Source organism: Aythya marila, assembly GCF_965140915.1.
Source record: "Aythya marila genome assembly, chromosome: 12".
Lineage (NCBI taxonomy): Eukaryota > Metazoa > Chordata > Aves > Anseriformes > Anatidae > Aythya > Aythya marila.
Window position 1 is genome coordinate 19,353,321 of NC_139053.1, and position 22,052 is coordinate 19,375,372.

General features: G+C 41.7%; 1 protein-coding gene across 1 annotated transcript in view; it reads right to left on the reverse strand.

The window, feature by feature from the left end:
* The window catches only part of ZCCHC14 (zinc finger CCHC-type containing 14), a 53,861-nt gene that overhangs the window by 10,734 nt on the left and 21,075 nt on the right, over positions 1-22,052 (reverse strand). The window contains exons 3-9 of the mRNA XM_082770121.1: positions 8,334-8,407; positions 5,502-5,573; positions 5,183-5,292; positions 3,483-3,577; positions 3,331-3,385; positions 1,978-2,248; positions 502-593 (exon numbers count right to left, since the gene is read on the reverse strand). Coding sequence (XP_082626247.1) covers positions 502-593; positions 1,978-2,248; positions 3,331-3,385; positions 3,483-3,577; positions 5,183-5,292; positions 5,502-5,573; positions 8,334-8,407 — 769 coding nt within the window. The remainder of the gene's footprint in view (positions 1-501; positions 594-1,977; positions 2,249-3,330; positions 3,386-3,482; positions 3,578-5,182; positions 5,293-5,501; positions 5,574-8,333; positions 8,408-22,052) is intronic.

Consider the following 22,052-nt stretch of genomic DNA (forward strand, 5'->3'; position numbering starts at 1 on the left):
CTGACATGATTTTGCTCTGAGCTCATAAGACTTTCTAAGGCATGGTTCAAATGGAACTTGACTAAATATAAAATGTGGTTTGTGCATCTGCTTTACAATATCTGTTAGAGAAGATTTTAAAAATCCTAAGTAACTGCATGTATCTTTTGTAAATTATTTCAAAAATGTTCCCCTCCTTAAAGAGCTGTCACCATGCATATCTGTTACAGTTGGGTTGCCATGGCCTCTTAAAATGGAATTTACAAATTCTTTATGTTTGGTTATCCTTACACAACCCTGATCAGGCGACAGTAGAACAGTGAGTATAAAATATGGTCTAGTAAACTTCTGCTTCAAGAGCTTTTCAAGCAACTATTGCTACTGCAGATTAAGGGAAAAAAAATCATTATCCATATTTACAGGTGGGAATCCTGGTAGATTTATGGTCTGGAAGAAAAGGCCATTGTAAAACTTTTATTGGATAACTTATGACCTTAATAAAACAATTTTTTCCTCACTTACTTTTCCAACTCTAGCTGGGTCTTGAGCTTCTTCTTTGCTCCCATAGTGAGCGATTCAAACTTATTCAGATCTTCCTCTGTAAGACTCAAAAACTTGGAAAGAAAAACATGTGGTTAGTTTTACAGCCTGAAATATTCTTATTTACAATTTTCAGTAATCATCAATTCTGAAAAGCAGCTTTAAAGACATTTATAATCTATGTTAATTTAAGGAAACTTAAGTCCAGTTTTAAATTATAGAATCAGTGTAGAATAAAAGCGTGGGGGACTTGAATGAAAAAAAGAACATCTGCAGGTTAAATTTAATTAGGTATGTGCTTATAGTAACTATTCACTATAAAGACAAAGCAATCTGCATACTTATGAAAATAGGACTTTGTGCTATATATGAGTTTAAGGATCTAGTTCTCTTAAAAATCACTCTAGTTTTCCCAGTTATGTCAGTTAAAACAGAAATCGATGTGCAATCATCTCTTCGGTTTATTTGAAAACACACTCTGAAGTTAATTTTATAATAAAATATATAGGATAAATCAATATATACATTTATGATATAAATAAAAATGAAAGCCAGCAAAGTAGGCATAATTATATACGCTTTCATTTAAATAGGAAAATGCCAGCACACTAAAATATCCATAGTTTTCCTACTTGATTGAAGAAAAACGCACAGTATATATCCCCTCACATAATGAAGAACATCAAACCAGAAAACTCTGGTAAGAGATTATAGTTAAATGCACACACCATACTATAACCTTCACAAAGCTCTCCCAATTTAGACCTGACTCAACCTAAGCACTTTGTCCACCGGAGGGCGTTCAAGGCTAAAATACAGTAAGAGGACATGAATCTTAAACAGCCCTTACAGCTGGAGCTGGATAAATACTGTAACAGTACTTGTAACTGTTCAGTTGAAATCCAGCAGACATTAGGATCTTTCAGGAGTCTTACTATGCAAATAAATAAACGTTTATTTTTCCAAAAGATTTTTGACGAAAAAAAAATTAGCATTCACTCGCAGGTACACACCCACATCAATATTCATGTCAGAAGTCTCTCTGGATTTATTTTGAAAAAGAACGATAACCAAATATTTTTGGGAAAAAAAAACAACAGTGAAGAAGCAGAAAAAAACACACAAAAAACAACAGATTTTTGTTACTGCACATCAAAGGGATGAACAGGGAGCCAAAGCAGAGCCCCTAAGTCAGCACGCAATTGGATCTTCAAGCATTCAATAAAGAATTCTGAAATACAGCAGCTGTCTAACATCCCAGGCCCTGGGCACCACGCCGATCAAAAATAGGAAGAAGGATTTCATCACAATATGACTGCTTCGAGAGACTGCAAACCTTCACAGCATTTGCTGGTAACTGCTGTGATTCTCAACACAGATGTTTGCTGCCTCTATTTCCACACTACAGAATATTAGTTAAAAGCTGATTCCCTTTTCTTACCCAACACACAGCCCTACCTTTTCCATCGTGAGCTGTTTGAAGACAGGATAGTATTTGTGCAACCGCAGTTTCCTGAGCCAGTCTAAGATCCCGTTTTGTTCCTGTGTCTGAGGGGTCTGCGGACTGGAAGACATTAACATGGGTGAAGAGGAGTCCATCTGGTTGCGATAGGCCAGTGATGAGCCAGTACCTCCTGAATGGGAACAGTGGGGTAGTGCAACGGGGGCAGCAGCTGGGTGCTGGACATGATTCTGAGAAGACTGAATGCCAGCCACGCCACATACAGGTCTGCAAAACACAAACAGAATTTGATTTAGCACACTGAATCTTCGTTCAGCTACTTTGGCAATATAAATCTACCACTTGCAAGAGTTCTGGTACAACCTGTGCTGTTCGATCCAAGTTAAAGGTTTGTAACTATGCTGTACAACAGCAGAATAAAAGCCGTGAAGTCTATCGCAAACATTAAAAGCTTAGCACATTTCCTTCCATAATCCTAAATGGTACATGTTCTACCACCTCTCTGTGACTGAAAAAAAAAAAGGTCTAGAAAGAATGGCCATGGTTCAGCTTTGACAAATCTAATATATGGAATTGTTTTTTTTTTAACATGTGGATGTGGCTAAATAACCCACAATACTGGCTCCTTGACGTGTTCTCTGTTTTTTGTTGAAGAAAATGAAAATTGCCTCTTAAAAGAATGAGTAGGGTTCTGAGTTTCCTAACAAAAGGCTAGAATATTTCTCTTCCTCTTTTCCCAAGTCTGACTTGGAAGAGGTCACTCTCCTTTCTCCCTCTGGCAGACAAACTGCTATACAAGGAAACGTTTAAATGTGCTGTAGACAGAGATGCTCTACTCTCCCTTTGTCCACAAATATTCACGCTAGGGATGACCAGATCTGTGCCTACAATTCAACAATCATCACTCCCTTTAAATACATAATTGAGACCAATATGACTTACGTAGTAAGCAGCAGATCACAGAAAAGTCATCCAACATTGCAGCTCAACGTTGAAGTGCTGATGCCAATTATTAGTTTAAAACATTCTCAGAAACACTGCTTAGAATGTGTTTGTAGATTCAACTGCCAGCAGGAATCCTGCAATCATCTGATCTAATCTCTCAGGTAATGCCGGCCAAAAGGCTTCTCTACGTTCGTCTTTGAACACGCACATTTCTTAAGATGAGATAGCCACTGCTGATTTCAAAACTCTTTTGGGCTGACCACACGCTAAGGATAGAATTTCTGACAGTCTTCTACAGCTGACTATAAAAGCTCAAATAAATCTCCAAGGGAAGACAAATAATTACTAATAGAACAGGTTTTTACAACTAAACAGAATGAACATAGTCAAAATAAACATTTCACCTTCCAGATGTTCCCAGCGTAGTTCCTACTTTATAAAGGGAGGGGTTGCCAGGATCTAAAAACAAGGAATCGAAGTTAAAAATAATATCGAGTTATGAAATGCATATCAGTAAAAAAATAAAAATAAAATAAAATCTTTTTTTAAAACTTACTTGAACTCTGAAGTTGCTGTGAAGGAGATGAAGTGCTGAAAAACTTTCTAACGTGGTCGTTTTTCACCACATGGGAAGGTAATGGTGCCAAATACCTGCATGTTCATCAAAAACAAATAAAACCCCGTTTTGTTACAATTGATTTCCAGCTGTCTATTTAATCTTATGACATGCACATGAAATTTTGAAATTGATGCTAAGGAACATAAAAGCCCTTTCAAATTAACGTGAAATTCTGTCTCAAAGCAGCCTTGGAACACACACAGATCCTCATCCTTAACACTTCTTACACCCATGTCACCGTTTTGTGTTTCTTTCCCTCTGTTTAATGTTTCAGTCAAATATGCTTAATTTAGAATTACATCTGACTGGAACACTCAACACACGTTTCTAAGTACAAACGTGAAAATTTCCTTTCAAAAACCTGAAACCAAAGACCAGAAAATATAGACGTATCTACGGTTATTTAATTTTCTCCTCCTCGAAATAAACAGCAGATGTAGATTCTGGCAGTGCAGAGGAAAAAGGCTCTAAAACTTATGTCACATTTTCCCTGGGATTGCTGTGCTTCTTCAGGGGAGAAAAAAAAGGCAGTTTCCCAAAACTTTGTAATGTATGAAGTGTCTTCTGTCAACGTGACTAGCTTTCTTATTGTTATGCAAGCTTGATTGTCTTTTTCCAAGCCTTCCAATGATTTGCAAATGTATAAAGAGGTGTCAAAATAGAGATCATTTTGACTGTACTTTGGATTTCTCATTTTTAAAGCCTTTGAGTAAAAAATTAATTCAACTATAGACACATGAATGTGCTTTCCACCTTGAAAAATCCCAGTTCCTTTCTGAATCTTTCAAATATGCAGCACTGAGCAAAACAGCTTCTTTTTCTGCTCCACAGACAGCCGTTGCTGTGTAAACGCAGATTGCTGCTCTATTAACCTAGATTTGTAGAGACTGTTGCTAGCTAAACAGCAGCAGCAGCAACATGCTTTCCCTCTTACCCTACCAAATTCTCCTCGGTAGGCTGTGATTCTCGAAGCGCGGAGGGGATTGTTTGAAATGTGAACGCTGTTTGCCATGAAAAATAATCTAGGCATGCACCTGCTGGCTCTCACTAGAGAAAAATAGCCACTGGGGCTCTACCCATGGTGGACAAAAGTCTGTCTGGATGTAGGAAAATAGGTGTTCAGCAGAAGCTCTAATAAAAGTTGATTAGTATTTTAATACATCATTTAATATTTATTTTAGGTAAAGACAGTTGTAGCTGCAAATACCTTCAGCCCTTTGAATTCTCCGAGCAAAACTATTTCAGGATTTAAAAAAGAGAGAACCAATGTGAACTGCCACAGATGGTGATCTTTAAAATGGTGTTTTAGATTAGATAATAGCCAGGTGATTTGTGGTAATGTACAGAGGTACCAAGTAGGGCTTTGGAAATTTCTGTTAATGACTTCCAACAATTTAATGGCCATTACAAATATACACAAGGCATTTTATAAAAGCATATCTACCTTTCTGAAACAGAAGGAAAACAAACACAACAACAATCTCAAACATTGGTAAATCATCAAGAAATAACGTTTAAGATCAGGCCCGAATTTCTTCAGAGTAATTCAGAATATAAACGTAATATATCTATATTCTTTCTTCCATTTGGTGAAAAAAGGCCATGTATCAAGATGAAAACCAAACAAAGCAGCATACCTAAGGTCCGATTCCAGGTCCATGTGGTTCCGTTCTAGGTAAAATGAATCTGGACCAGCTAGGCAAGGAATGAATTTCTCCAAGTTTTCATCTGGATATAGCTGAGACAGCTAAAGGTGGAGGATATTAAAAATAGTAAGTGAAAAGAAGACTCATTACTCGGATGAGATACAAGGCACAGCAATTTAGAAGTCAAACGTTTTATGGCATTCAGCTTATCTGTATTATTTCAGCACATTTTCGAAAATGTCTCTGAATGAAATTACACATTCAGACAAAACATCGCTTCGTTTCAAAGCGTTGCTCGTATCGCCTTTACCTTTGAAATAAATTCAGTCACTTCAGTGGATGATTTGGTTACCAACGTCACTGAAGAATCAGACCACAGGACCTGGAGGAGTAAAAAGCATCCAGTTTAGTAACTAGCAGTCAGGGATTTCAGTCTGCTTTCAGAAGATCCCTAACGGGCATCAGATGACTGCCACAGGCTGCAAGAAACATCCCTGTTGCTGTGACATCAGCGAGGAAAAACTTTCTGTGCACAAGTAACTATTACTCAGTCCTCCCTCGCTGCCCAAGGCGCGCTGTTATTACACTTAACAACTACTCTGAATTCTTAAAAAAGCACTTTGGAGTTTACACAGCCCCGGCACGCTGCAGACATCCAGCATTAAAACAGACTGCTCGGTAATGGAACTTTTTTTCCTTGTGATGGTTACAGAAAACAGCTGCTCTGGGCGAGCTGATGGGCAACACGAGCAACTCCTCACAACAGTGCCTACCTAGAGCTAACCTACTCCATATCCTATGAAGAATTGAAGGTGGCAGCAAACCATCCTGCTGCCAAAAAGCAAAACTTTTAGCACGAAACCTGGAGTTACCTAGCTATGCTTTTTGGACAGCACCATTTTGTACAAGCCCTAGCAAAAGGAAGCAGTTCGGTATCTCTTCCTGTAGGCTCCCTGCGTTAAATCATCACATTCTTCAATGCAGAGGCATTTATTGGGTGGTGGGTTATTAATACGAGCCAAAATACAGGGCTTTTTGGCACGAAGACGGTCGGATGCAAGTGGCCAGCACTGCTAGCAAACTAGCAAGCCCCCTCAACCATAATATCCCCAATTCAAAGGGTTTGGCAGGTACTCGAGTCTTCAGCAGCTACATATGGGAAGAAGCTGGGTTTATGTGTTTGAGAAGCAGGAAGCCATCTTCTCACATGACGCTAGTCTCAATGACAACTGAAAACATACACACAGTTTTTCCAGCCTCCAGAATGCAGCCAAAAAGACTGGTGAGAGGATTTCAAAATAGATTACATAATGGAGGAATTTCCTCTCTGCAGAGCTGTTACACAAAAGTAAAGAAAAAAGAAAAGAAAGAAAACTTGAGCAGTTTCTGGTTTTGCAAAGCCTTTTCTCCTCATTTTTTTAAGGTTTGCGATGAATTAATACCTTTTTAAGATTGGTGAGAAGCTTCAGGAAATACAGGAGATATTTCTCTTTCCTTCTAGTTTTGTAAAAACCTGACATTTGTTAGAAGTGGTGTTTTGCTATCTCGTTATCTTCCAATACGTACAAAACAGTAACATGAGCTGTAAATCCAGGGAACAACAGCAACGCCAAGAAAGGCTGAAAACTGCTCTATCTATTGACCTTCTGGTCCCAAGCTCCTCAACAAAACATTTAGCAGTTAGGTTTCTAACCAAGCAAAGAGCAATTTATTAGCTCAGCCAAACTATGGACGGCTCTTTTAGTTACAAGCCGTCAAGTGAAATGTTGTCACCGATAAAAGTCATTTCTGGTATTTATAGAAGAATTTATGATAGGAAAAGACGTTCCACAAAATACGAGTACGCAACTGGAGTCCAGACGACGATATCGTTCAGAAGGATGTTAAAAAAAATCAAAAACCCTTTCTAATATTGATGACACTTGGACCAGTCACAGTCATTATCCCTGAATTGAGACAAGCAGAGGTTAATGCTGTCAACATCACACGAAGACGCCAAACGGGCGCTCTGGCTTGGGTCTCAGTTTGAAAGAAACTTTTCTTTTTAGTGAAAGTTGTAGATAATTGAAATTCTACTGTCCTTTTTCTTTCAGGTTTTCCCTTTCTCACCAACTGTTTGGCTTTGATGCCTCATTAAGTAAGCCAAAGACATTTTCTGGGCTTTGCGTTCTGAATTTTGGAATACGTTCTTCAGACTGGAGGGGACAAAAGCATTTTGTCATTCTTTCTTGACAGCTCTCCGCTACGAACACAGGGTTTCACTGAATGAAATCATAGGCCCACAGGAACCGTGAGCAACGACTGAAGCCCCAAAAGCTGCGTCAAAAAGGGGAAAAGCCACTTCTCCTAGCAGCCTGTGGCTAACCACTCTCATTCCAGCAGAACTATTCTCATTTCCAGTCTGAATTTGTCTGGCTTCAATTTTCAGACAACGGTTCCTGTTATGCTTTTTTTTTTTTTTTCCTGCTACATTAACAACTCCTTTACCATAAAATATTTTCTTCCCTTTAAAAACACTCTTCTATGATGCTCAAGTCATCTTTCGGTGGAATTCTTTAAGTCTCTCGCTGCATGGCATTTTCCTCAAGCCTTGAATAATTTCCATAGCTATTTTCTGTACTCTACAACACCCCTTTTAAAACCAGCAACGTCTGAAACATATGTCACAGTCTCACACTCCTCTCGCTGCTGAATACGGAGATAAATGGTCATTCTGCCTCTTTTCCCATACCCGCACAACTGCCCTGAGTGCCTGACTTCTCTCGTTTGTCCAGATTAAGACTCACATTCTTGTTAGCTTCTGCATTCCAGGACACAGATACCATTTTCTGCAAGTGTGGCGTGATTTTTTCCTAAAAATATACATTTGCCACAACTGGCTGCATTAGAGTGATTTATTTCTTTGCCTGTGTCCCACTTACCAGTCAATCTCTGTGACATCTACATATGCTAATCAACAGCAATTTACGACTACTTACAAATCACTGATTAAAAAAAAATGACTAAGCACCTATCCTTGAGGGCCAATTTCTGGGATCTAACAATGTTTGAGAATTGCTTTAACTCCTTTTTAAGTGTTATCCTCCGTTCTTTCAAAGGAAAAAAAAAATAAAAAATCACAAAAACAATCAGCAGAACTTACCTCAAAGGAATATTCAACATTTCTCTCATTCTTCTTGTGTGCCAGTCCCTTTAGCTCCACTTTTTCAACACTCACTGTGGAAAAGCAAAGAGATAAGAAGGATGAGGAGGATGTTTTTAGCTGCATGCAGAAGGGATTAATCGAGCTAGGGCCAGAACTCGGCTGGCGGCAGTGCTTCAGGTGCACACTGGAGGGCAGATAGGGAAGGTGATACCCATTGAACCTGCTTTCCATTCCAGCTTTAGAAAGGCTTAATTTCCACCACCACCCAAACAATAGACCAAGTGCAAAGCTCTTCATTTCCTCCTGGCCGGATGACAGCACTCGCTGGCACGCCACCAGACCCGACACAAGGGGATGGGTTTGTCTGAGCAACGTCACGTAGCAAACAGCATCCCGCTACGGGGAACCTGACGCACCGCCGGCGAAAACCGTGTTTTCAGGGGCTGGTTTTACAAGTTTAGTGCTTTTTTATTGCTCCGTTGACATCAGGGCTCCTCCTTGAGTGCAGGTTGACGGGAAAATTCGGCCTCAATTATTGCTATTTGTGGAAGTTGTAAGCAAAACCAGGATCTTCCAGAGGGCAGGGCTGCACAGCCCAGACCCCGCTGCCTCCATCTCCACGTGTGTGCAGCCTTTACAGACACAGCCCTCGGCGTCAGGTCTTTGAAATGCCACCTCCTTGCAGCCTCTCGTTTCCCACACACATCAAAGCTCTCACCATGCTAACCATTATCAAGGTTATTTTACTGCCTTTCTGCTGCTCCTGTAATTCCTCCTGTCTCGTGCCTGCACCCGTGGGGATACACATATTATTATTATTTTTTTTTCATAAAATCTCAATTGCATCGGCTTAAAAATTCAAAAGCAATTAGACAAAACCAGTCACGGGAACGTTAGCTGCCAACAACAGGTGCCGGGAGGGCCGCACGCTGTGCGCGTTACATTTCCACGCAGCAGTTCAAAGGAGCGAAAGCCAGAGCCTGACATTTTGTTTCTGGGGAACTACAATCAACAACGTTTTTACTTGTTTTCAAGACTATTTATACATTATGTCACCTGTATGACTCAGAGGTGCGTTTATCACATATATCTTTCTCTTCCCTGATAACATAAGCAGCCTACTCCCAAGGCCAAGGCGCTCCATCTCCAACCTGGGGCTCGATTTTCCTCCCCATGAAATAATCCCAAGGCTTTAACTTGTCCATTTAAACTTTTTTGTTGTGTTTTGTCATTTAAAAACGTTACCACCTAGCTCTTGGCTGTTTAACCGACCTCCTCTTTGAGTTTTATTTATTTGCAGTTAAAATCTTTAGAACTACCAAGTTTTAAATAGATGTGCAGATGTTTATGCTGCTCTTTGATACCCAGAATTAGCACTCCCTTTAGGATCCTCAGCCATTCCTTCTTCATCTAATTCCCAATTACAATGCCACAAATCCCTATGCTTACGAAGAACGGCAATTTACTACTTACTACTTTCTCCTCTATCTTATCCTTTTTGTTGAGATTTGCTCCCCTTAAAGCTTTCAGTGGATTCCTCTGGCGTTTCCGAGCTGCTTTCACAGTACTACCACGCTGTTACACGGGAACACGTCTGTGGCATGCCAGATACTGATGAGCTATCTGGATAGCACGGAGATTTAAGCATGCACATAGTTCAGAGGTTTTCCTGCAATTTTAAGAAAAATCTACACCTTAATATACTGATTTAAGAGAATTCAGGGCACCCTTAATTGTGATGTTAAATATATCAGTTAAAATATAGAAAATATCGATTGGAATATGCATTTTGGGGTTATAATTAGAGAGAAATGGTAGGGTGGATGTTGTGTGGGGTATCGCCATGCTGCTGGTGAAACTGCTGAAGGATGAGCAAGGAAATGAAACGTCAAAAGACTGGCATCAACTGCAGCAAAGTATGCTTTGGAGTAGGACAAAGAAAGCCAGGAAGGTGGCAAACGTTACTCAGCACTTGCCAGTTACAGTAAATCCAGCGTTGCTTTATTGAAACTTTTTTATTATTTGTATTTTCTACATTTTCCAAACACCATCTCTTTTATCTATTCATTACTCCTCTACAGTAATTCAAGCAACGCAGGATTACCTCCCGATATAAAATGGAGCTATTTCTGGTTTACTCTGTGGGTTAATAACAAACTTTAACTCAACTCCTAGATTTTGTTGTGCTGATGGTTACGTGACCTCTGCGTGCTAAAGTTCTGCCTGAGCTTACCCAGTTAATATCATCTGCTGCAGTGAGTTTATCCTCTGGAAAATGATTGCAATTAGCAAGGTGAAGCATTAGGTACACGTTTCTGCAGTGACCCTGCACTGAATCTTGTACGATGAGGTCTGCTCCAGAGCATGAAATGTAGTTCATTGTGCAGCTGCAACGTGCTGCTAGGGACAATTGTCCAAACTGTTTCTAATGACCTGCAAAAATGCCCCAAGTAGCTAATGATACAAAATGTATAATTAGTCTTATAATCAAGTTTTTGCTTAATTTGTTATCGGATGTTTTTGTTATGTGGGCTCTTGAATTATTATTTTATTATTATTTAACTGGTGGTTGATTTTATTAAATAGCCTTTCTAGACTTACCATGCAGCTTAACTTTATTCAGAAAAATCAATCAGACAAAACTCAGGAAGAAAAAGCTGCCATGTACCCAGCAGGAGCCGGTGGATTTTAAATTTGCTGTCTAACAAATTGTCTAAAAATGGAAAAAAAAAAAAAAAAAAAAAAGAAACATTTTTACTGTATTCATTTCAAAACCATGGGAAACTGTGCAAAGAGCTGACTCTACCCAATGTCACTGTGAATGATTCCACGACCAGAAAAACCAAAGAGACTTCAGGACCCAAAAGGCTGGTGTATTTTCAGGATGCTGAATTCAGCAAGGCTCAAGCTTCCCCATCCAAGGTATAAAAAAACCAGTCGATATTTCTATTTCAGGAGATAGCCAGGGCAAGCATGTTTGCACTACCTTAAATCCAAGCTTCTGGTCTGGAAATAATCACTGGGAACTCATTCATGAGTACCATGGGTTCACTCTCACATCAGGTGTTGGGCATGGGGCAGGAACCAGCCAGAGCAGCTTGGAAGGGTGTCTACTGTCATACATGGGGATCTGTGGGAGGCATACCTTCCTTTTTGTCTGCTCCTTTCTTCCAGCACTTCCCTGTAAAATGAGCTAACAGAAGTGCTTGTGTGCGTGTGGACGCATCTCACCCACTGCTAGGCTTTCTGACCTGCTCGAGGAAGGGGGCACAGAAGACCTTGTGATGGAGCTATATCCACAATTATCCGGGAAACTACAACAGGCACATAAAACAGATTTGGATGAAGTCACAAATGAAACACAAAAAGGGATAAAAAAAAAGACAAAGGAGGTTTGCAGGAGGTGCAGGAGGTGCTCCCATCGAGGCTGTGGCTGCGTACAACTTCTGTGGTCTCATTCAGAAGAGCGCAGAGTACGGGGACATACCCACACCACCCTTCCCACATACTCACAGTTACTCAAAATCTAATTTTGAACTACACAAACCTTTGTCTTTTCCTGAACTCTGCTTTGAAAGGGCAGCTGACAGAATGAAACATCTTCATTCTCTAGCAGAGATTTCCTGCAATCAAATTTCCTCGGGCGTTTGGGGGGAGATTGTTTTACTTTGCTACTTTCCTCTGAACACAAATGAGAAATGTTCTTCGTGTGGCTACCAACTGCACCCAGAATTGCATCAGTTATTGAAGCTTGCATTCGAAATGCTATCGCCGAGGCCAAAGCAAATACCGCTCTGCGATTAAGTCCACATCCTTTACACTTGGTTACGATGCAGTGGGAATCGTGTCACACAGCCAGGTCCTGCCAGCACAGCTGTTAACACAGCCAGGGAGATAAGACAGGAGCTTCCCAGGTCACGAGGGCTCGCAGGGTGGTCACAAATCTGGAAGCCCAGGACCCGAGGAGATGCTGTATTGCCATGCTCCAGTTTCTACCACACCACAGCCTGCAAGAGAAAAGATCTCTGCCACCAGCTCCCAGCCACGTCTTGAGGAGCCCTCCAGAATTGTGAGCACGCCGTTGCTGGTTGAGGTATGCTACTGATTGTCAGTGCAAACAGGCTAAGCAGCAGCACACAATTTGGATTAATTGGGTCCCAAGGAAGTTAAAACGAACGTCAGCATCGCAACCTCCCCTTCCCAGCTCATCCAGTTTGAGACTGGAGCAATACAGGGCTGGAGCAGACCGAGGGGGTATACAGCCCACCATTTCTCAGGCTCTTACTCTACGTGTGTACCCACGTACTCCAACTTTGTATGCTAACACACAACGAAACGGAGGTAAACTATAAGCCGGTTTATAAAAGCTCAGCTTAGATCTTAACGGCAGCTCCTCCACGGTATGGGTATGATTCCCAAGTCTTCTTTCTACCTTTCCAAAGGGTACTTTTCCCTTGTACCACACGTTACAGGTAAAACAGATCTAAGACGTCTGAAGACATTTTTATTTAGTTCTGTTTTCCTGAGACTTTTACCCCATTTGGCTGCAGGTTAGTGCACCGTCATCTGATCGGCTGAATGCTCCCACGAAGGCAGAAATCCAGCCGCCTCCTTTCCCCTGCAGACCCCGTACCAAACCTCAGCTTCAGGACTCCAGTCCCTGCTGGCCTCTCTCTCTGCGAGGGTGATCTCAGCCCTTCTCCTCCCCAGGCAGCAGCTACAGCAAGGGGAAAGGGATTCAGGCGCTGTAGGATTAGCCGGGCACTCCTAGCGGGTCAAGGACAGCATGAAACAGGCAGTGGATGTGGGCAAGAGCTGGGAAGATGTGAGCTTAGAAGTCACCTTGGTAGTCCTTTGTAGGGATATTCCATTGTAGGGGTGTTGTTACCTGTACCACCCTTTTTAAACTTCTGGAAAATGCCACTTAATTGGTGAAAAGACCAGACAGATTGTCTCAATCCAGACTAAGAATGTGTGTTCCACCCCAAAAATGAGATAAATTCAACAGAATTTAAATCAACGGGTGTTGATTTAAAGCTAACTCATTTTAATATCCAGTATTTCAGCACTAACCCCAGCACGCCAGGATGAGTAACTGGGTTAAAGACATCGAAACCCCTAAGAAGACTTTACTACACTCTGCAAGCGATTTCTGTTCCGTACATAAACAGCTCCTTGTTTTCCTTTACTAAATCACTGCATGTAGGTTGAGTTCACACGGTGCAAAGGTAAGCATTGTTCTCTGGAATTCAGATGGTAAAATTTAACTGTCAAGAGACCGGGTTGAGCCCAGGCAGCTCTCAAAATACGATACTTTAAAAAAAAAAAAAAAAATGTCTACCAAATTAAACAGGAAAAAATCATAAATAACCTACATGTTGTGTTATATAGGCAGCCAAGTAGCTAATCCTAACTGGTGCTTCTGCACCTACAGATTTATTTTCATTGATGAAGTTCTCTTATGGAAAGAAGCAAAAAAAAATACCATAAACAACCCACTGAATTTTTGCTGAAAAGTTCTATCTAAAACCAACAACTAGTAAAATTCATTCTACATCCTTATTTATACAGAAGTGGTAACCAAAAATGCATCACCAAGAGTTTCACATGCCATCTCCTCTTGTTTTTCGAAAATAAAGCAATGCCTCCGAAAGCAGAGTTACTCAAGTTACTGTTGCTCATGAGACAAAGTAATCCCAAGTGACTCCACAAAAACTCGGATCTAAAACCCACGAAGCTGCCTTACCCAATCCACAAAGCCACCAGTATTTACTCTCATACATACACGGGCAAAAGCGAGGGGAAAGCAGGGGAAAGAGCTGAGCTGTTTGCTCGTTGCACAACATTTCTGGCAACGAGGCAGACGAAACGAGGTGATACAACTGATCGATTGAATGGGAGCTGAGAAACTGCTCACAAGTATCAGCGTAAGAGGGCATTTTCTCTGCTTTTTCCCTGAAAGCTTCCTGCCTTTGCAGATCTGATCTTTTGGAAAGCTTTTTGTCTAGGCTGTGATGGAGTAGGAAAAAACTAAGATACATTCTGCCTCGCACCAGCAAATCCATTGATCGTCTTCTGCAACAAGCACGCAAGACTAAGCTTCCTAATCAACTAAATGCATTTTATTTCACTTACCTCCTACCTCTCAGCGCTTAAATTATGCATTAAGTACAATGCTGCAGGCCCAAAGAGCACCTGCGGAATCAGACGTTAGATTTTCAAAGCACATATAGAAACTGCTGGCCCCAGTCTGTAAGATGAACAGCAAGCTGGAATTGGGGAGAAGGGAGCAGAGTAACCCAGGTGTTGGCCAGCATCGTTCTGCTATTTGTGTGCCCCAGAACTTCACGTTGGGTCAGTCTCATGTTTATTTAACACAAGCCCTTTCAACAAATTGGAGTACTACAGCTTGAAATGGTTCTGTCCTTAAAGGTGAGGAAGAGCTGGTGTTGTAGATCTGTCTGAAACGTCTCCAGAGGAAGGCTGAAGGAAGGGAGGGTGTCCCAGAGTGTCCCTTGGCTTTTGGGCTGGGACCTAGCCGGCTGTGAATCACCAGGCACTAAGAGGATGACACAGAAACCATCCAGCCTGAACTTTGGTCTGTTCAGCAGCCAGCAAGAGCACACCTTGCACCGCTTCATGACACATTAACTATCCCTCTTAAGACATCCAATCTGCATCAAAACATTGACGGGCCAGAGTGCAAATCACGCAGCGAGGAGATGCAAAGCAAGGTCTGTACTTACAGCTGCTCTGCTCCCGGGGAGGGAAAGGCCATGAAGAGGCAGGTTATACACTGTGTTCTTCAAATGCAAGTACATTAAACAATTAAAAAGCATCAAGAGTTGAATTTAACTTAAGTGACAGGCACACATCACTCAGCTCGTCTATTTATAGCTATACCAGGGGGAAAGCTGCTGCCATCTGAGAGCATCGAGACCCGCTCCGAGTATTCCTTGGAAGTGAGGGAAGACATAAGGAAAGGAGTGCTTCTCTTCGAAGAATGATCTTTACTATTTCTAGAAAAAAATCAAACGTGGAAAAGGGTGAAGCAATTCTTCACAGTTAACTATCCTGATCTGTCACGTAGGATCAACCTTTCGTTATCATTTTTGCAATGAGAGACATGAGGCATCTCACTCTCAGAACTCATCAGTGTTGTTTATTAAGAGGTTAGCCTGTTCCCACATAATGCAGCAGTTAGGGATTAAGAAAACATCATCTGAAGAGATATAATAGGGACACTTCAGGGATCCCAAAGCCTTTATGCAAGCATAAAGCCCCTTCTTACTGAGAAAGACCTAAATCGAACCATCCGTTACATCCAGTTTACATCCCTTCTCCAAAAGGATGCTGAAGACCTGTGGCTCATATGAAAGCACAACAAGGTTTTTATTTTGTCCCAGACTAGGTACCTCCAAGCTTCTGTGAAGTCTGAGCTGTCCAGAAAATCAAAGGCTATCCCAGCAAGACCAGTGCATTTACAGTACTGACACCTAGCAATGACCACAGCAATGCAGACATCATTGAAAACACTACTGAAAGTCACACCTTTCCTTCAGACTTCTACTACAAGGCCTCCCTGGATATCATTACCTGGGAGAACTGCTTCAGCAGATAAACACCAAGCCATAATGCTTTCTTCAAGCTGAACTTGGGATAAATATAGTTTCATCAACAGCATTTAATCTAAACAATCTCCCAGTAAGCTGATGAGCATGGAGCAGCAACACATTCCTTGCTCACTTTGATAATGTCTTTTGAACCTGGGTTAATTTTTTTTTTTATTTTTTAATCAGGAAAAGTAGATAGAAAGAGCCTCTGCAGAGCAGGGAAGTACCCCCTGGAGTGGTAGGAACAAGCCTAATCTGGATGCTCTGAGTTTAAGCACCCCAACCGGAGCAGTCATTGTGATTATCACCAAGCTAGTCATACGCAGCATCCTGCAGGAATTAATTCTGCCTCGGTAACAAATTCAGAGGAGACAGGACCAATTAGCATCACAGCTTTCGTTTAGCAGAACAAAGGAGTGAATATTTAGCAAGGAACCAGGAGGGGCCTCTCCCTTTCCCCATCCCCAGCACCTGAGGCTGATGGAGCAGGGTCCAGCAGCAGCCAGCAGTTAGGAAGCACGGCACATCCCTCACTGCTCCTTGCACTTCCACTTGTTGGTCCTTACTTTTAAGATCAGCATTTTGTGATTCCTTATCAGTCAGGATGAGCTTTCCCTCTAAGACGGGTGGTTTTGTGACAAGGAGGAAAAAGAACACCGAAATTTAAGGTCCAGCAGACTTCTTAGGACCCAATTCAGCCTCGTAACAGGGCTCACTGCCTGTTTTTCTGCTGGTATTCCCCAAACTATGAGTAAAAGAACAGACAGCAGCTTTTCCATGATGTCTGCTTAAAAAGAGTCACAGCAGAAGTCAAAACAGAAGTTTTGCTAGCTTCGAGGCAAGTCTTCTGGGTGGCTGCTGCCCATACAAATGTGGACAGGACAGCATTGGAAATCAAAGCTTTATGGACAGAACAAAAGGATTGTAACAGCAGCTGTGTCACACAGGGACATTAAGTGGAAGAAATGCTCTTCAAACTGGCATTTATTTATAAGAAAGGAGGCTTCTTCCAACATAAAGAGTATTAAATATCAAAACCAACAGACTTAAAACACGAGTTTAAGCGATAAGTCACTTTACTGCATTATAAAGACTGGGGACTATGAACTGTAATATTCCACAGGAAATAATTACACAGCTTTTTTTTTAAGAAAATCAAGAACATTAGCTTGCATTTGGCAGCACTGAGGAAGCATAATACACTGCGACTGTACAGCTCACCCCCAAACTAGTAGTTTTCATGTTACTGCTATTTCCTCAATTTGGCTTCTTTAACTTGCCAGCTAAGGAACCTTATGTTTCTCCCAAAAAAGGACAGACTAAAAAAAAATATCTGTATATCTTCGCTTTTAAATTTTTAATTGACTTCATGCATTGTTTTGGGTAATGCTGAATGATAACTGTCAGCACTTCAGCTGGCCACAAAAGCCAATCAACCTAAAGAATGGTTTCGCAACTTCACTGGATTGAAAAGCTTAAATAAAACAAAAAGCTGTCTGCACTGCAGGCTGGAGAAGACTCCCATCTGGACAGGAAAATGCAAAGCCCAGAAGAATCAGCCAGCTGCTTTCGGAATCGAGATGCAGCTTCAGACACTAATTTGAAGGTTTTTCTTACCAAGTCCTTTAGGCCAAGAGCGCTAACTTTTGTATTGCTGCTGCTGAACTGTCTGCCACGGACACCGGGTTGAAAACCGCCTTACACGATGCTTTTCTTCTTTTCTAATGCCAGAAAGGACTTTTAAGGAATAAATTATTCAGGAAAGGCTGCTGTATTGGCCATATTTGTGTAACAGCTCTGCTGCCTTACTAAATCTGAACGCCAACGCATGGCACTAGGCAGGTGCTGTTCCTTGAAACACACACTTCCCAGGGATATGCTGTTGAAATATATATAATAGAGCTCTGGACAGGAAGAAAGCTATGATGCAGAGACAAAAAAAGGCTGTAAGAGTGACATTAAGGCCAGTTTAGCAATAGGTAAAATGTATTCTGTAATTTGGTTTTGAACGAGTAGCTCTAAAAGTGAAGGTGCATCTCCTTACGACAGGCAGAGCATATCCAGAAGGAATCCTTAACTACATTTTTTTAATGCCATGGAAACACCCCGGCATTTCCAGATACAAATTTAGGTAAGCATTGAAGGCTTGGAGGTATCCTGCAGCAAATTTGGAGGCAGTTGTCACCATGCCTAAGATGAAGCATGCGCTCAGATTTTGTTGCTTGACGGGTGGAAGACCACTTATTTTCAAAAAGCTCCAGATTTTAATTTGTAAAACCTCCTTACTGCCTAATTCCCCGAGCTGGTAAACTCTACATGTAACTGCATCTGATTAACTATTTTCATACAACCGAGAGAAGCACGTGCAAGTTACGGATCCCTTTACTTCAAAATCTGGCCCAGTGACTCATCCTCTCCAATGTACCCGGAGTAGATTCGCAGAGGAATGTGCGGCTCATTTGGAGGAGTACATCTGCAAAAGTGACCATAAGCACAAACGCTGGGCTTGGAGGCAGCTTCGGTAACCACCAGCATATATTCTTCTCTAGGCAATTAAAATAAACAGGCTGTCTATATCTAATTATGTAGTCCATGCTAGTAAAAATATCTCCGCAATCAAGAGAGACGTTCAACCTTGCATATAAATATTTTTACTTACTGGATAAATAATACGCAGTTGTATATTTAGTCTGGTTTTATCTGACCAACTGATTATTTTATATGCTGTTCTTTAAGAGATTGCTTTTAAACAAATCTTGGCTTTGTTTCTAATTTTTTAAAAGGAGTTTAGTTCACCCCAGAGAAGTGTCATGCTGGTTTATTCTTCCCTAGAAATGATTTTCTCCGGCAGCTGGTTCACTGAAGCCCCCCAAACTCAGGACAAGCCAGATATTTCTAAGCTGAATGTTTTATTTGTCTACAATGATGCAAAGATGGTTTTCCATGGAAAAACATTTTTGGTGTTGCAGAAAACCCCTTCCCTACTCAGTTTGTGCTAAAATCCCAAAACCCAGGCTTCACCAACTCCCAAACACCACCAGAGGAAACAAAACTAACACAGCTGAAGCCTTTGAAGTTCGTCCGTCTACACAGACCAGATGCATGCTGAGCTTAGAAAGGGAAAGGAAACCAGATGGGGAAAAACCATGACACATTCAGGTAGTCAGCACGGCTGGGAATCTTTCTGAGCTGGCATTTGCTTTGAAGTTTTGAGCCGGGTCCTAAATACAGATGGACAAATTGAGCCTCACACCAACGCACCAGACCCACCAGAGAATAAAACAAGAAGATGCCATCTAATAACACAAGATGCCATCTTGGAGCAACCTCAGCTGATGACAAACCATCAGGGGGGGAAAAGAAGAGAATGGGAGCAAAGAGGGGAGCCGTGAGGAGGTGTTAAGATCCCTACTACACATTATTTTTTTCATCTCACACCATTTTGTTATTTATTTAAATACGTTTCTGTTATTTATTTAAATACTTGTCATATTTTAATTACAATCTATTATTATTCTTTCTTAGGGACCCACTCCCTACTGCATACCAGCTGTAATCAGGCACAACTGCATCCGATGAGGATTTCCCCAGCAAGGTTTCGAGCTTAAAAATCAGCAAGTCGGGACCTGATCATTATTATTATTTTTTTTTTCCTCATTACATATCCTACACATTTTTTCCTACAGGTCTGTGGGCTGCAGGGTGTAACCATATATCCAGCAGAGCCCCTGTCAGTGGGATTCCAGCAGAGCAGCTGCTCAGCCAGCATGCCCTGGCTTGAAGGGCAATCTGGTGATAAAGCACCAGGACGCCGGGATCAGATGGCCGGCTGCTCCAACCTTTGCCGGACGATTTCGGCTCCGTCCACGCTGCAGAAGGCTGCGTTTCAAACCGGGACGCAAATACAGGCGGGGAGTTTTATGGGGGAACACAGCTGCTCCAGCCCCGTAAACAGGCACGTGCTCCCTTCTGCATTTTTGAAGGCAGCATCTGTATCTCGAAACTCACGACTGAGGCTGCAATAACAAGCACGAGCAGCAAGGACAAAGTCATTTGGTATCGGCTTCATTTTTTGCTGTTGTTTTCTCAAAGAATTACAGGACAAAAGCCATGCTAACAGCGCTAAAAACCCTGTTAGCATACTATGTAAAAACACCAGAGCAAGGGGCTGATCTGGAAGAGGCAGAGCCCTGAGTACACGCAGTCTTGCCAAGAGCCACACAAATGCATTCAAGTGCTAAGTTCGGTGAGAAAAATATCCCTCTGCACAACCACTTTGGAGAGGTTCTCCTTTTGCTGGCAATTACGTCCTTGTACATTTTCAGGTCTCTGGTCCTAGGCTTTAATATTCTGCTTTCCTTTCACTCTGGTACAACACATTGTTCCTTCGTTTTGGATCCCAGACAGGGTCTGACCAGCGATTCAAAGACAGAATAAAGTTCTAATTCAGCATTTAGGCTTATTTTGAGATACAAAAACAATTCTGTAATACTTGTACAGTAACACATCTATGAAGCAAATACAAAAGGGAAGAGAAGACCAAAGAAGATTTTTATTAGTATTTGCCAAGCCAGTGAGAATGCACAGGAACTGAAGCAGAAAGAACAGAAACAAAACCCCCAACCACTGAAATCCTCAACATCTTGAAGCTGCGACTCTCCAACGCTTGCCACGAGGTTTTTCAATTTGAAGAACCGAAGGAAACAAAACACAGTTCGTGTTGTAGCTGCCTGCCATCTTGCACAATCGCAGGGTATCTAGCAAATCCTGGAGCTGTTTCACAGCAGGGAAAGGAAGGAAGGAACACAGACTGACCTCTCCAAGCCACTAATACTTACTCCATACCTATGTTTTCGCAGACCAAATTCACCTATGCCACAGGAGTGTTTGCTTTGTGAGCACGAAACCCAACCGCACCTCTGCTCGAACGCTGCCCATTGAATAATTCATCCCCGCAAGTGGAAGACACAATGGAGAAGCTGCTAAGGCACTGTCGTGCTTCGTGCCATTTCCCTTCAGCTGTGTATATTAATGATGTAATTTTAGCAGGGCTACCCCTTTGAGTTACTGTTAAAAATAGCAGCTGCGCCATACGCTGATGAAATGCATCCACTCTCGGCGGTGCAGTAACGCAGCGAGTCCGCTGCTTCTTTCCAGAGATAAGAGAACAAGTCGGGGAAAAAAATAAAAGAAGCATTAACCTTTTGGCTTCGCGTTTCCTCGCACCAAAGAAACGCAATTTACTTTAATTAAAACCTTTGTTTTGCATGGTTTCAACCTGTGATTACCCAGCATAAAAGAACAAGAGAAAACGGAATCAGAAGTGCAATCTGACAAAGCATCTCAGCAATGCCAAAGCTGACCATTTGTCTCCTCTGCTCCTGGTGTGACACAGTAACAGATACACCATATGGATGGGAGCCACGGCTCCCCTAATCCCAGGAATGCATCCTGCAGCACTGGCACCAAATGCTCAAGGAAAGCACAAGATGCCCTGCAGCACACGGCTCCGGGACGGAGTGACCCCACAGTTCCCCTCATTTCCACTATCTGCAATCCCTAAAGGAGATCTTATTCTCAAATTCCTTCTTCGCCATCAACCCACACACGACTCTAGAGGCCTTTGCTGCCCATACAGCTGTCAAATCTTTTAAGCCAGGTGTCAATATCTGGCGCTGCTCTGGCATTTTTCAACAGATGCACTTTGTGAAAAGCCTGCATTGAACCGAGGAACCCAATTTGAGGCCACCCCAACACCCAGAATTGCACTGTTTTGATTGTTCTCAGCTTTATTCTTTCTTGTTTCTCTCAAAAACAAACCAAATGTCAGTATCACTATTTTTTCATTTGTTTACCGGTCAATGGAGACTTGAGTTGAAGGCATATTTAAGAAACAAATATTTAAGGACTCAAGCAAAACAACGGGGAGGAACTTGTTTGAATCTACAAAGCATGGCCAGAGAACCTGTCTGACCACACAAAAAACAAAGCCAAGTGTTTTCTCCCAGAAAAATTCCTCTTGCACAGGAATCCCCAAAGGCCTCCGGGATTCAACTCTTGAGTTTGAAGCTACAGTCTAAAAAAAAAATCACCCGCTGTCTCC